Source organism: Lonchura striata, chromosome 1 (assembly GCF_046129695.1).
Source record: "Lonchura striata isolate bLonStr1 chromosome 1, bLonStr1.mat, whole genome shotgun sequence".
NCBI classification, from domain to species: domain Eukaryota; kingdom Metazoa; phylum Chordata; class Aves; order Passeriformes; family Estrildidae; genus Lonchura; species Lonchura striata.
This window is the reverse complement of record NC_134603.1, coordinates 156,858,648-156,871,463: the sequence shown is the minus strand read 5'-3', so window position 1 is coordinate 156,871,463 and position 12,816 is coordinate 156,858,648. Positions and strand designations below refer to the sequence as shown.

General features: G+C 67.3%; 2 protein-coding genes across 2 annotated transcripts; both read left to right on the top strand.

Annotated features, from left to right (window-relative positions):
• Window positions 1-293: 293 nt before the first annotated feature.
• TMUB1 (transmembrane and ubiquitin like domain containing 1) lies at window positions 294-2,179 on the top strand. The gene is made up of 2 exons (XM_031504156.2): window positions 294-719; window positions 1,192-2,179. The coding sequence occupies exons 1-2, from the start codon at window positions 340-342 to the stop codon at window positions 1,544-1,546; spliced, it is 735 nt and encodes a 244-aa protein (XP_031360016.2). The 5' UTR covers window positions 294-339; the 3' UTR covers window positions 1,547-2,179.
• A 717-nt stretch (window positions 2,180-2,896) lies between these two features.
• On the top strand, window positions 2,897-12,261 carry FASTK (Fas activated serine/threonine kinase). Its single transcript, XM_031503773.2, has 9 exons — window positions 2,897-3,457; window positions 5,751-6,221; window positions 6,728-6,876; window positions 7,069-7,285; window positions 7,395-7,554; window positions 8,497-8,588; window positions 8,817-9,444; window positions 9,738-9,852; window positions 11,619-12,261. Exons 1-9 carry the CDS (start codon window positions 2,899-2,901, stop codon window positions 11,703-11,705), a joined length of 2,478 nt encoding a protein of 825 aa, XP_031359633.2. The 5' UTR covers window positions 2,897-2,898; the 3' UTR covers window positions 11,706-12,261.
• The last annotated feature ends 555 nt before the right edge of the window (window positions 12,262-12,816 follow it).

Sequence of the window (12,816 nt, the reverse complement as noted above, 5' to 3'; positions counted from 1 at the left end):
CACCCTGCAGGTTACTGCAATAACGCCGGGAGTGTCGGAGGGGCTGGGATCGCACCGAGAATGCCGGTGCGCCGGCAGTAACCGGGAGTACACCGGGCGTGCCTGGCGCCGGGACGGGACTACAGCTCCCGGCGTGCTCCGCGCGCCGCCCCACCCCGCCACGGCTCCTGCCGCCAGGACTACACGTCCCATGGCCCCCCGCGCCTGGCCGGAAGCGGCGCGATGGCGGCCCGAGCCCGGCCCGGTGCGGCCGCGGCCCCGGTTCCCCGCGGCCCCGCGGGCTGAGGCCGCGCCCGCCCGGTGCCCTCTCCCGGTGCGACCCCCGCGCCTGCCACCGCCATGGCGCTCATCGAGGGCGTCGGCGATGAGGTGACGGTGCTGTTCGCGCTGCTGCTGGCGGCCGCCGTGCTGGGGCTCGCCTGGGCCTCCACGCGCGCCCCCGAGCCCGCGGCGCCGGCGGCTGAGGCGGCCCCGAGCACGGCCCCCGCCGAGCGCAAGGCCTCGGCCCCGGCCCCGGCCCCGAGCCCGGCCCCGGCCCCGGCCCCGGCCGAAGCAGCGGCGGCCTCCGATGAGGCGGCGGGGCCGCGGCACCGGAGCGCTCCCGCGGGCACCGCCGAGGGCCCCGCCGAGCCCACGCTGGTGCTGCGGCTCAAGTTCCTGAACGACACGGAGCGCTTGGCGCGGGTGCGCCCCGGGGACACCGTCGGTACGCTCAAGAGGTGAGGGCGTGCGGGCCGGGGCGGCCGGTCCCGGGCCCCGCCGGGCGTCCCTGCCCTCCCCGCAGCCCCTGGCGAGGACAGCGCTGGCCCGGGACAAGCGGCCCGTGCCCGGGCGGCGGGGCCGTGGGACAGCCCGTGCTGGCAGGGACGCCTGGGCTGGCTGATGGGCACACGCACGCCCGGGTGTGCGGGCAGGGCAGGGCTGGAGGACCGTGGTGGGTGCGTTGGCAGGGGGTGAACAGAGGGACTGTCCTGGCAGGTGGCAGCTGGGCGGGCACAAGCGTGCGGGGTCAGGCGTGCGGGGCAGGGTGGGGGCTCAGGGTGGGCACGTTCATAGGATGTGGATGACACTTGGGGTGGCTGACCGGGACACACAGGCTCAGCTGGGCACGGGTGGCGTGAGGGCTCACAGTGGGCACAGGATGGGGGTCAGTCCTGTCAGCAGTGTGACTGCTGTCCCCGTCTCCTCCAGGACCTACTTCCCGGGGCAGGAGCAGCAGGTGCGGTTGATCTACCAGGGGCAGCTGCTGCGTGACGATGCCCAGAGCCTGGCAGGGCTGCACCTGGGCCACCTGAGCGTCCTGCACTGCCACCTGTCCCCACCCAGCGCGGCCCCCACGGCTCCCGGCACCCCCGGTCCCCGCAGCCCCGCGCCCGCCGCACTGGGCGTGGGCAGCCTGGCGCTGCCCCTCTTCGTGCTGCTGCTGGCCCTGCTCTGGTACCTGCAGCTGCAGCACCGACACGTCTTCACCGCCACCGCCACCACCTGCCTGGCCGGCCTCACCCTGCTTGTCACCTTCGTGGCCTTCGCCATGTACCGCAGATAGCGCGGCCCGGACCAGCACTGGGGACACGTGGGACCTGGAGCCGCACCTGGGAACCTCAGAGCCTGCCCGAGCCACCAGGGACGTGGAGGACTCTGCATCCAGCCCCCTCAGCGTATCGGGGGCACGTGGGGCCTGCCCACTGCGGCTGAAGAGGAGCGCTGGGCCCTGGACTGTGTCCCCCGGGGGCCCCGGAGTCCCGAGCAGGCACCCACACCTTGTCTGCACACAGGGGCTGTGTGGGAGTGGGGGCTCAGCTACCTCGGGGGCTCCCAGTGCCTCCGTCCCTGCTGGCAGCATCCCCCCATGCACTTGGCGTGCAGAAGCCCCTCGGGTGCGGTCCTGCCCGAGCTGCTGGCCGTGCCCGCGGAGCTTTTCCTGGGAATACGGCCTGGCCCCTCCCTGGGGCTGCTCCCGGGGGTTCCGGTGCCCGGGGAGGGACATGAACCCTGGGGTGCCGAGGGTCCTGGTGCCGGCGGGATACGCTCCTAAGGTGCCTGTACCGGGGGAGAATTCGTGCCCCCAAGCGGTCCCGGTGCCGGGGGTGGCTGCACTCCCACTGTCCCGGGGGTTCCCATGCTGTGTTGGGGGGTCCCACCCCCCACCGCCGTTCCGATTAAAGCGGAAAGACTGTGACCGGCCGTGGCGTCCTGGCTGTGCTGCGCCGCGGGTCGGGGATGCGGCGGCAGCGGCAGCGGCGGCGTGAGACCGGGAACGGGGCGGGGGCGGGGCAACGGGAGGGGCGGGGCCTGGCTCCTCCCGCCACGCGCTCCGCAGGGCCGTAGCGCGCCTGCGCCGGTGGCTCCGCCCCGCTCTCAGCGGAGCTCTCGCTGATTGGCGGAGGTGCGGCGCTGATTTGCATGCGGCGCGCGCCGGCCCCGCCCCGGAAGCGCCGCGCGCGGGGCGGGGCCGCGGGAAGATGGCGGCGGGGCTGCGCTCCCGGGCCGTGCCCGTGCCCCGGCGGCGCTGAGCGGCGGCGGTGGCGGCGGGAGCGAGCGGCCGCCAGCGCCATGTACGGCCGGGCCGCGTGGGGTGGGCAGGGAGTGCCGCCGGGGGGACCCGGGCGGGCTTGGTGCCGGTGGAGGTCGGGGTATGCCCGGGAGAGGGGCGGGGGACACCGGGCAGGCGGGAGGTCCCGGCACCGCGGGGCCGAGCGGGACGCGGGCCCGGACAGGGCGGCGGGCCCGGTGCCGGGGAGCCGTGCGGGCGCCCGGGGCCGGGGATCCCGGTGGGTGGGGGGAGCGGCCGCCCCTGGCCCCCCGGCCGGCCCGCGGTTCCCTCCGTCACGGCCCCGCCGCTCTGTCCCGCAGGGTCCTCCGGAGCCGCGGAGCCCCCCGCGCCGCGCCGCCCCCGCCATGCTGTGCCCGCTGCTGTGCCCATGGCTCCGCGCTCTGACCCGGGCGGGCCCGCGGGGCCCGGCTGCCCGTGAGCGCCGCGGTGCCGCGATGTTCCCCGCCTGCTGCTGCGCCGGCAAGGCCAGGCCGCGGCTGCTGCTGCCCCTGGACCCCTACGGCCATGGGCTGCTGCCCGCCGTGCACACGGACGGCGGCCGGGGCCGGGCCCACGGCAAGAGGAAGAGCTGGAACTTCATCCACGAGAAGATGAGCTACGACACCTTCTTCACCATGAAGCGGCTGATCGAGCGCTCGCGCAGCGTGGGCGAGGTGCTCCGCTGGGTCACGCAGAACCCGGGCAAGGTGTCGGCCAGTCACTACCCCATAGCGCTTCACAAGCTGGGCCAGCTCCTGCAGCAGCAGCCGGGGCCGCCCGTGGGGGCTGGGGACGGCCGCGGGCCCGCGGGGCAGGTGCTGGAGCAGCCCGAGTTCCACGTGCTCTGCCAGGCCATCGTCAGCGGCTGCGCCAAGTTCGACAACTTCAGCATCGTCAACTGCCTGTACGCGGCGGCCGCGCTGGGTGAGCTCCGGGGCTCCGGGGTGGGGAGCACAGCGCTGCGGCAGCGCCAGAAGCTACACTGCTCCGTGGCGTTTCTGTAGCGCTGGGTCCGTGGCAGATGGGGCTGTGACCACTGGGGGCTCTGGGCAGGGCTCGGGGGCTCATTCAGCAGGGATGCGCTGCTCCTCCAGGGCAGGAGGGCTGAGGGTCCGTAGCTGACCCTCACTCAGCAGGGATGCGCTGCTCCTCCAGGGCAGGAGGGCTGAGGGTCTGTAGCTGCCCGGGAGGTCGATGCTGGGCAGCCCTGCCTGGCAGGATGTGTATCAGCCGCTCCTGGGCGCTGTCTGTTCCAGCTGAAGTGCCAAGCCCTGAAAACCAGGAAACACCTGAGCACCGATGGGGGAGACCATGGGTTTGGTTGCACTCTCGGAGGGCACAAGCCCTATGTCACCGGGTGTTGCTGTGTTGGGAGAGAGGGTTTGAGGTATCTGGGTTCCTGTACAGCTTCCTTGGGGTGCTGCTGAGCTGGGGAGGCCGCATCCTGAGGGGCTGTGTCCCAGAGAAGGCTGCGTCCCAGAGGTGCCTCCGTCTGTGAGCCGGGGTGACCCTGCAAGCTCTCCTGCGGCAAGGAAGGGGATGGGTTCCACATCCAAAGAGGAGTGGACAGCAGGGCAGTAGAGGGAATCTTCCCCTCTGTCCCACTCAGATGGGGCCCTACCTGCAGGTCTGCTTCCAGCTCTGAAGCCCAAGAGCAGAAAGACCTGGAGCGAGCCCAGAGGAGGCCACAGAGATGCTCCGAGAGCTGGAGAGGGACTTTGGACAAGGGCCTGGAGGGACAGGACAAGGGGGAATGGTTTCCCACGGCCAGAGGGCAGGATTAGATGAGATAGTTGGAAGGAATTCTTCCCTGGGAGGGTTGGGAGGCCCTGCACAAGCTGCTCAGAGAAGCTGTTGCTGCCCCATTCCTAGAAGTGTTCAAGGCTAGGTTGGATGGGGCTTGTAACAACCTGGTCTAGTGGAAGGTGTCCCTGGTCACGGCAGGAGGTTGTAACTGGATGATCTTTAAGGGCCCTTCCAACCCAAACAATTCCAGGATTCCACGATCTGGCGGGTGCCTGCCCTCCTGCCCGTGGCTCCCCCCATCCTGTTCTTGTTGCCGTTCCCCGCGGCCTTGCCGGGCCAGGGCTCGGCGGAGCCGCCCGGCCGCGGTTGACACAGTAACTCGAGCCCCTGCCTGGCTGGGGGGCCGGTCCTGCGCCCGTCCCGGGCCGGCGGCGCCGGCTGTTTGTTGACACTGAGCCGGGGCTGCGGCGCCGCTGGCCTCGCCAGGCTCCCCATGCTGGGCCCCCACGGCTCTGCCGTGCCCCCCACTTCGTTCTGCCCCCTTGTCCCTCATTAACACAAACTCCAGCTTTCTTTTGAGGCCTTTTTACGGAACAAAGCGGCTGCTCAGACCAATTCTGCACATTCCCCCAGCTGAGCTCTGATTAACAATAACCCGCAGTGACTCGCCCTGTGCTGCCCTGCGGCCTGTGCCCGCCCGAATGCTGGGGTGATGGGGAAATCCAGGCCCCCCCAGTGCTCTTTGCCTCTGCTGAGGAGATCCCTCCTGACAGCCGAGGCACTGAGCCTGTGCCCAGGCCTGGATAACACGTCCTGAGCTGCAGGGAAGTGTTTCCCTGGGAGCCAGGTCGCACAACTAAAGCTGAGCTGGGAAACAGGAGAAGGTCAAAAAAGCCAAAGGATTAGTCCCTGCTGGAACAAACAGGGTTTAGTTTGGTCACATGGGATGTCGCAGTTGTTTTCCAGCCACAACTTTTTTTATGAACTTTTTGAGGTGAGTTTTTTCAGTGCTCAGAGCTCCTGGAAGTGCTCCAGGCCAGGTTGGAGCAACCTGGTCTAGTGGACATGACCCTGCTCATGTCAGAGGGGTGGAACTGGATGGGATTTAAGGTTCCTTCCAACCCAAAACAGTCTGAGATGTTGGGATTCTATGAATTACTTGTCTTTGAGATGTTTGAGACTTAGGAATTGAGCCTTGCTGCTGCGGGTGAGCTGCAGGGCTCCCATTCCAGTGGGATGGGTGGGAATGACCCCACAGCTCCACGCAGGGTTTCCCATGGTGCGGATGCTCTGACGTTCTGCCGGTGCTTTGCCTTCCCCTCCCTTCCCCTTCTCGGTTTGGTCACTGATCAGCACATCCATCCAGTCATGGCAGTGGCCTCCTGGTTGTGCCGTGGAGCTGAGGCGTGTCCATGGGGCTGAGCCGTGATCCGTGCCCCATCTGAGTCGTGCCTGTGCCCCTCACCCCCAGGTCTGCCCGGGGAGTCGCCGCTCGTGCGGGTGCTGGAGGACGAGTCCCGCAGCCGCCTGGGCCGCTTCAACCAGAAGGACGTGTCGATGGTGTTCAGCAGCGTGATGCGGCTGCACCCCTCCAGCCCCCACCCGCTGGTCGAGTCCTGCCTCAGCAGCCTGGAGCGGCACCTGGAGAAGGAGCGGCACCCCCAGACCCTCTTCCTGCTGCTCTCCTACTACCGGCTGCGGGCGCAGGCGCTGCAGGGCCACGCCGCCTCCGACCAGCAGCTCATCAACAACCGCAAGATCCTGCGCCTGGTGCGGCACACGCTGGGCCAGGTCAGCGCCATGAGGGAGCACGAGCTGGCGCTGCTGGACGAGATGCTGGCCCTGTGTGCCCAGGAGGCCAACAACAAGGCCCTGGAGGCCATCTTCAGCTCCCAGCTCTTCTACGAGAACCGGCAGGAGCGCTTCATCCGCAGCATGGCAGGTGAGGGGTGCCCAGGCGGGGTGCGGCACTGCCACCCGCATTGGGGGTGTGGAGCTCTGGTCAGGCAGAGGACATGGGGGCCTCTGGCCGGATGGGGGGCAGCCTCGCAGATGCCTTCCCTGGCCTTGGGCATGTTTGGGTGGTGCAAGCTCAGCTGAGACCCTGCAAGCCGCAGAACTGGAGCAGAAGGATCCCTGTGTCGTGGCCACCCTTGTCACTGACAGCCCAGCCCCCTGACAGGGGTTTTGCAGAAGGCCCCACCCGTGCATGTTCCAGCTGTGCTCCATCTGTGCCTTCTGGCTGCATGCAACAGGAATCTGCCTCAGCCTCTCACCTGACCCATACCTGAGAGGTTCTAGGAGCTGCCTGGCCCTTGAGGTTTTTGGGACTGGCGCTCCTGTCTGGTCCTGTCCTCCCACCTGCCTGGGCTGTGGTGGCTGCAGAGGACCTGGGGTGGGGACAGAGCTGGCCCCTTTGACGGCCTCCCTGCTGTGTTGGCTCGGCAGAGTGGCTGCCCCGGAAGGCAGAGAACCTCACCCCCTACACCATGGCCCTCATCGCCAAGTACGTGGCGCGGCACCGGCTGCGCGAGCCGCGGCTGCTCGACACCATCGCCAACTTCCTGCTGAAGCGCGGCGAGCAGCTCGACAGCAAGGTGAGCGCTCACCTCCATCTGTGGGTGCACCTGGGCAGAGGAGCCATGGCCCTCCTCCATCTCGATGGGGTATTCCAGGGGCTGTGCTCCAGTCCTGGCGGGTTCTGAGCATCTGTCTTTCCGCAGCACTGGGCAGGTGGCCCCGACTTGTCCCTTGTCCCACCCCAGCCCCACACACCTCTCTTGCCACAGGTGATCCAGAAGTTGGTGTTTCCCTTCAGCCGGATGAACTACCGCCCCTCCAACCACGGCGAGCTCTTCCCCAAGCTGGAGGCCATCCTGGAGCAGAAAGCCGGCAGCTCCCCACTGGCCACTGTCAACATCCTCATGTCCATGTTCCAGCTCAGCCACTTCCCACAGACAGTCCTGCACCAGGTGTTCTCGCCAGGCTTCATCACCAACGTCATGAGTACGTGGGGCCGTTGCCGGGGTGCTCCCGGCGGGGGTCGGGGCGTCCCGGCGGCGGGGTGGGGCCGGGGGAGCCGGTGCCGGTGGGCTCCATGCGCGCTGCCCCGCAGGCAGCCCCTACGCGCTGATCGTGCGCCGGTACCTGTCGCTGCTGGACGCGGCGGTGGAGCTGGAGTTCCGCGAGTACAGCGGCCCCCGCCTCGACCCGCGCTACCGCGTCCTCATGTTCGAGCACGCCCTGACCGCCGACGAGGCCAACAGGAAGTACAGGTGAGGGCCGAGGGGAGCAGCCCCTGCCGTCCCTTGCGGGGGGGACAGGGGGTCCGTCACCTGCTCTGGCAGGATCCCACATGGTGCCGGCGTGAAGGCCCCTATGGCAGCTCCAAAGCCTGTGGGGTGGCACTCTAGGATCACAGAATAACTTAGAGTTGCAGAATTGTTTGGGTTGGGAAAGCCTCGGAGACCTCAGTGAAGAAGAGGTGGTATTCGTACAGGAGAACTGGTTTGGAAAGGCCTCTGGGTCCAGGCAGAGTTACCAACAGCGGGAGGCAGAAGCTGGGTGCACAGGCTCCCTTCCCAAGGCATTCTCGCAGTCAGTGCTCTCTCTCTGCCACTCCAGCCTCACCACACCCCAAGCATTTTGGGGGATACCACCTGCTGGAAGCAGGACCTGCAGGAGGTCAGGAGACTGGCGTACAGGTGAAGGCTTTCAGACTGACAATGAGGAGAGTAAAAAATCCGATGATGAAAGTGCATCCTGCACATCCCATTTCCCCAGCAGGACCTGGGCAGAGGAGGAAGGATGCTTGCATGAAGGAACTGCTCATCTGATTAAGATGTCATAATAATGCTGGGTCACCTAGTCCCTTAGCCCACCTGTCCCCCAGCACTGTAATGCTACTACTGACCATGTCCCCAAGTACCACATCCATGTGGCTCAGAGATGGGGACTCCCCCCTGCCCTGGGCAGTGGTGCCAGGGCTGGGCAGCCCTTTTGGGTGGTTTTTGGTGTCCCAGTACTGCAAGGAGCTTTTCTGCAAAAAGGACTGGAGCCCATCCCCTCTTGACTCCCAACAGCAGAGCCCAAAACTCCAGGCCTGTGCATCCCACTCCAGGGGGGTTCCCCATCTCCACACTGATGTACTCAGCACCAGCAGTGCTGGGGGACATGCCAGCCCCTGCAGTGCCCCCCTGATTGTCCCCTCCTTGCAGCTACAAGGGGCTGGTGGCCGAGGCTCTGCGACAGCTGGTGGGAGAGGAATGCTACCGGCAGGACGAGGTGCTGCCTCCTGGGTACTGCACAGGTAACCCCCCGGGCTGTGGGCTGCCAGGTGGGATCTGGGGCCTGGGAGGTCATTTGGGGCAGAATGAGCTCTGGCTGGTTTGTCACTGCCTTCCCTGTGACACTGCCTTTGGGACAAAGCTTCCTGAGCCCTCCCACTGAAGAAGGGGGCTTCCCCTGCGTCTGTTTGCTGGCTCAGAGTCCCAGCTGGGGCACAGAGTTCTGCTGATCGCTGTTCTCTCTCCTGCAGACTTCCTGCTGTGGATCAACCGCTCAGGCACGGTGCTGCCTCTCTCGCGCGTTCCGGCAGCCTCCAGGGCACCCCCGGCCACGTCCCCTGTCACCATGTCCCTGCGGTCCAGCGTCCTCGCCCTCACCTCAGATTTGCAGGACTTTGCCCCGTTTGCTCCGGAGACACCCAGCAGCCCCCCAGGGCCCCGGGAGAGCGGCCGGGCCGGGCGGTTCCTGCCGGCGCTCTGCCCGGCTCCGGGGGGACCCTGCTTCCAGCCCCCCTCGGACTATTACTGCGGGCTGAGCAAGGAGCCGTCCCTGGCCAGCCCGGGCAGCTCCACGCTCAGCAGCCCCTCCGAGTGCCTCTCGGCGCCGCCGCCCGGCACCCCCGACTGCTCCCCCCGCGCCTCCACCGCCTCCCTCTTCCAGTTCCCCATCGGCAAAATCCTGGAGGAGGAGGAGGAGGCCGCCGGCTGCCCCGGCCAGGAGCACGGCTGCTTCCAGGGGGAGCAGGCCCAGGAGCAGCCCGAGGAGCAGAGCCCCCCGGCCAGCGAGGACGCCGGGCCCCAGCCCTCACCCTCACCGTGCCGGCCCAGCCCCAAGCGGGGCCCGGGCGAAGGGCCGCAGGGCGCCGAGGAGATCCAGAGGTACGGGCAGGGCCACGTCCCCGGGAATGTCCCTGGTCCCTTCCAGCAGGATGGCCACCCTGGCACTGCCCTGGCCTCCTGCTCGCTGAGACACTCAGCCCTGGACCCTCCCTGCCCGGTGCCCTGGGGCACCCACAGACCCACGTCCCCACACAGCTGTCCCTGCCACCAGCAGGGTCTGGGCTCGGCTGGGGAGCTGCTCTTCAGCTCCGTGGTGCTGAGGAGCGGGGTCCATGGGGCGGGGTGATGCTGTGCCGTGGGTGACGCCGCGCTCGCTGCTGTCCCCTGTACAGGGTGGTGCTGTCGGTCAATGACAAGTGGCACTATTGCCAGAACTCCGACATCCTGGTGGGCTCCCGGGCCATGAGGGACCGGCACCTGCGGCTGCTGGGATACTGTCTGGTGCAGGTAGGTGGGACTGCCCCCCTCGGGGCCAGGGGACACACGGGGTGATGGGCTGTGAGCTGGCATCTGATGGGCCGGGACCTGGCATCCCCAGTGTAAACACTCCTGTCCCTGTGAGAGGAAGCAGGGATGACTCATCCTCATGTCTCCTCGCCCTCCCCCACCCCATGCAGGACTTTTTCCATGCAGCTGGTGGGTGACACCAGCCCTGATGGAAAGCAGAGACAAGGGACAGTCTGTCCTGTGAGCTAAGACCCGACCTGAGTGAGGGGAAGGGGAAAAGGAGGGTGTTCAGCCAGGCTGGCAGACACAGGCACAGTGGCAGCATCAGGTGTGGGGGACACACACGGGTCCACATGTGGTGACCTGTGATCCCGTGTGCCGAGGGGGCTGCAGGGAGGTTGGTTCACCACCTGTGCCAGAGCCCTGCCCCCCTGGTTCCAGCCCCAGCCGTTCCCTGCCGAATGCTGGGACTGGGAGAGCCCTCAGGTGTGCAGCTCCTTTGGCAAACTCCAGGTGCTGGTTTGGGATGTGCAGCTCCCACGTGCTACTCTGTGGGTGGTTTTAGCCTGAGGATGAGTCTTTCTGAGGAAAATGGCACTGGAAATGTGCCCTCTGTCCTGTTCACTCTTGCACTGCAGAGAGGACCAGGATTGCAGCAGTGCCTTCACCGTGCCATCCCACAGCCTTTCCCAAACAGTTTCACTCCCTCCTGCCACCAGGCTGTGCCTGCCGCAGCTCCCTCATTCTAGCTCAGCAGCCCAGAGCCCTGTGTTTGTGCAGAGCTCCAGTCCTGTGACTCGGCTGAGGAATCACCTGGGAGCTGCCCAGCAGTGAGGCTGGAGCAAGGCCAGCTCTCCCTTGAACTGCTGTTTGGGCTGGGCTGGGCTGGCCAGGGTGGTGTCCCTCCTGCAGAAGGCACAGCAGGGACCCAGCTGAGGGAACCTTAAAGCCCATCCAGTGCCAGCCCCTGCCATGGGCAGGAACACCTTCCACTATCCCAGGCTGCTCCAAGCCCCAATGTCCAGCCTGGCCTTGGACACTTCCAGGGCAGCCACAGCTCCTCTGGGCACCCTCTGCCAGGGCCTGCCTACCCTCCCAGCCAGGAATTCCTTCCCCATATCCCACCTATCCCTGCATTCCCCATTGTTTTGTCCCTCTGAGCTCTTGACAAAAGTCCCTCTCCAACTCTCTTGGAGCTGCTTCAGGCACTGGAAGGGGCTCTAAAGGGTCTCCCCAGAGCCTTCTCTTTCCAGGTGAACACCCCCAGCTCTCACCTGCGGGTTGAGGGGCTCCAGCCCTCGGAAGCTTTATTCCTGCCCTGTGCTGGCTGGAGCACGGGTCCCAGTGACCCTCAGTCCTGCTCTGTGAGTGCTGCTGGTGCCCTCAGGGCTGTTGGACCCGCAGGGTTTCCAGTGCCCCCCGCACTTCCCTGTCACCTTCCATGGAGGGTGCTGACAGGGGCTCGAGGGTGGGGTGAGGCTTGAGGTTCCTCCCTCTGTGTGCCTGCACCACCTGTCCAGGGCTGAGCTCAGGCTGGACGAGCCTGGAGCTGGGCATTGTCTGCACTTGCCATGCCAGTGCCCACACTTCTGTCCATGCCCTCGGCAGGAGCCACGCTGCCTTCCTTCTCTGGGGAGGGATCAGTGTCCTGGCTCTTCCTCCCACCACCACAGAAGGCTGAGTGGGGCAGGGGGCTGGAGGTACTGGGGATACAGGTGGGGCAGACACGCTGTCACCCCTCTGACATCGTCCCTGTCCCCTCACAGCTGCCCTACACGGAGCTGGAGAAGGTGAGTGGCATCGAGGAGGCCAAGCACTACCTGCGGCAGAAGCTGAGGGAGCTGCGCTTCTGAGGGATGGATCCGGGGGGTGTGGGGGGCCAGGTGGGTGCTGCCAGCCCCTTCCCCTCTGCAGGGGGATACGGAGCTGCCCCCCATCCCGGGGGTCAGGGGGATATGGAGATGCTCCCCATCTTGGGGGGTCCGGCTGTGGGGCCAGGCCGTGGGCACCTGCTCCTGCAGTGGGGCTGAGGGAGTGTGAGATTATTTATTGCTGTTATGGGGGGCCGGGGTGTGACTTGAGGGGTGCTGGGGGGGTGGGGAGAGTTACTGGGGAAGGTCCCTCGTGGCCCCCCTGCCCCGACTCTGCCACTTCAGCCCGGTCTGTTGCTGTTGTTGGGCCTGGCCTGGGCTTCCCTGGGCACTGGGGTTATCCCTGTGTCCCCAGCACGGCTTCTGGGCTGGGGTGCTGGGCCTGGCCCCTCCGTGGGGCGCAGGGGTCTCGGGGGGCTGCAGGGGGTCCTGTGCAGGGCCGGGAGCGGGTGTGCACATGGGGCTGTTCCCAGGGCCTGGGCCCAGAGGAGGGGGTGTTAGGGAAAGGGGAACTTTCCAATAAAACTGGTGAAAAGTGTGCAAAGTCCGGTCTCTTTATTACTTGAAGGCAGCGGGAGGGCCCCGGCCCCACCCCGGTAGCCCCCCAGGGACTGCCCGGAGCAGGCCTCCCTTGGCAGGGGGGTCCCAGCACCTGTGCCCTGAGCCCCGTGCTCGGAATAAAGCTGTTTATTGCCTTTGAATTGCCTGTTCCGTAAATCCCGGCGGGGTTCAGCTGGCGCCTGAGGGTGGGGCGGGAGCCGAGGGGCTGGAGGACCCTGTCCCGGGGGGCTCTGTCCCGGGGAGCCTGTCCCGGGGGGCTCTGTCCCGGGGAGCCTGTCCCGGGGGGCTCTGTCCCGGGGGGCTCTGTCCCGGGGGGCTCTGTCCCGGGGGGCTCTGTCCCGGGGAGCCTGTCCCGGGGGGCTCTGTCCCGGGGAGCCTGTCCCGGGGTGACCCCGTCCCGGGGGGCCCCGTCCCGGGGGGCTCGCAGCAGCCGTCCGAGGGGCTGTACCGCGGGGCTGAGCCCGGGGCCGGTGTCCCTTTGGCAGTGCCCTCCGAGGGCCCGGCGAGCGCAGGGCCCCGTCCCCGCGGGCAC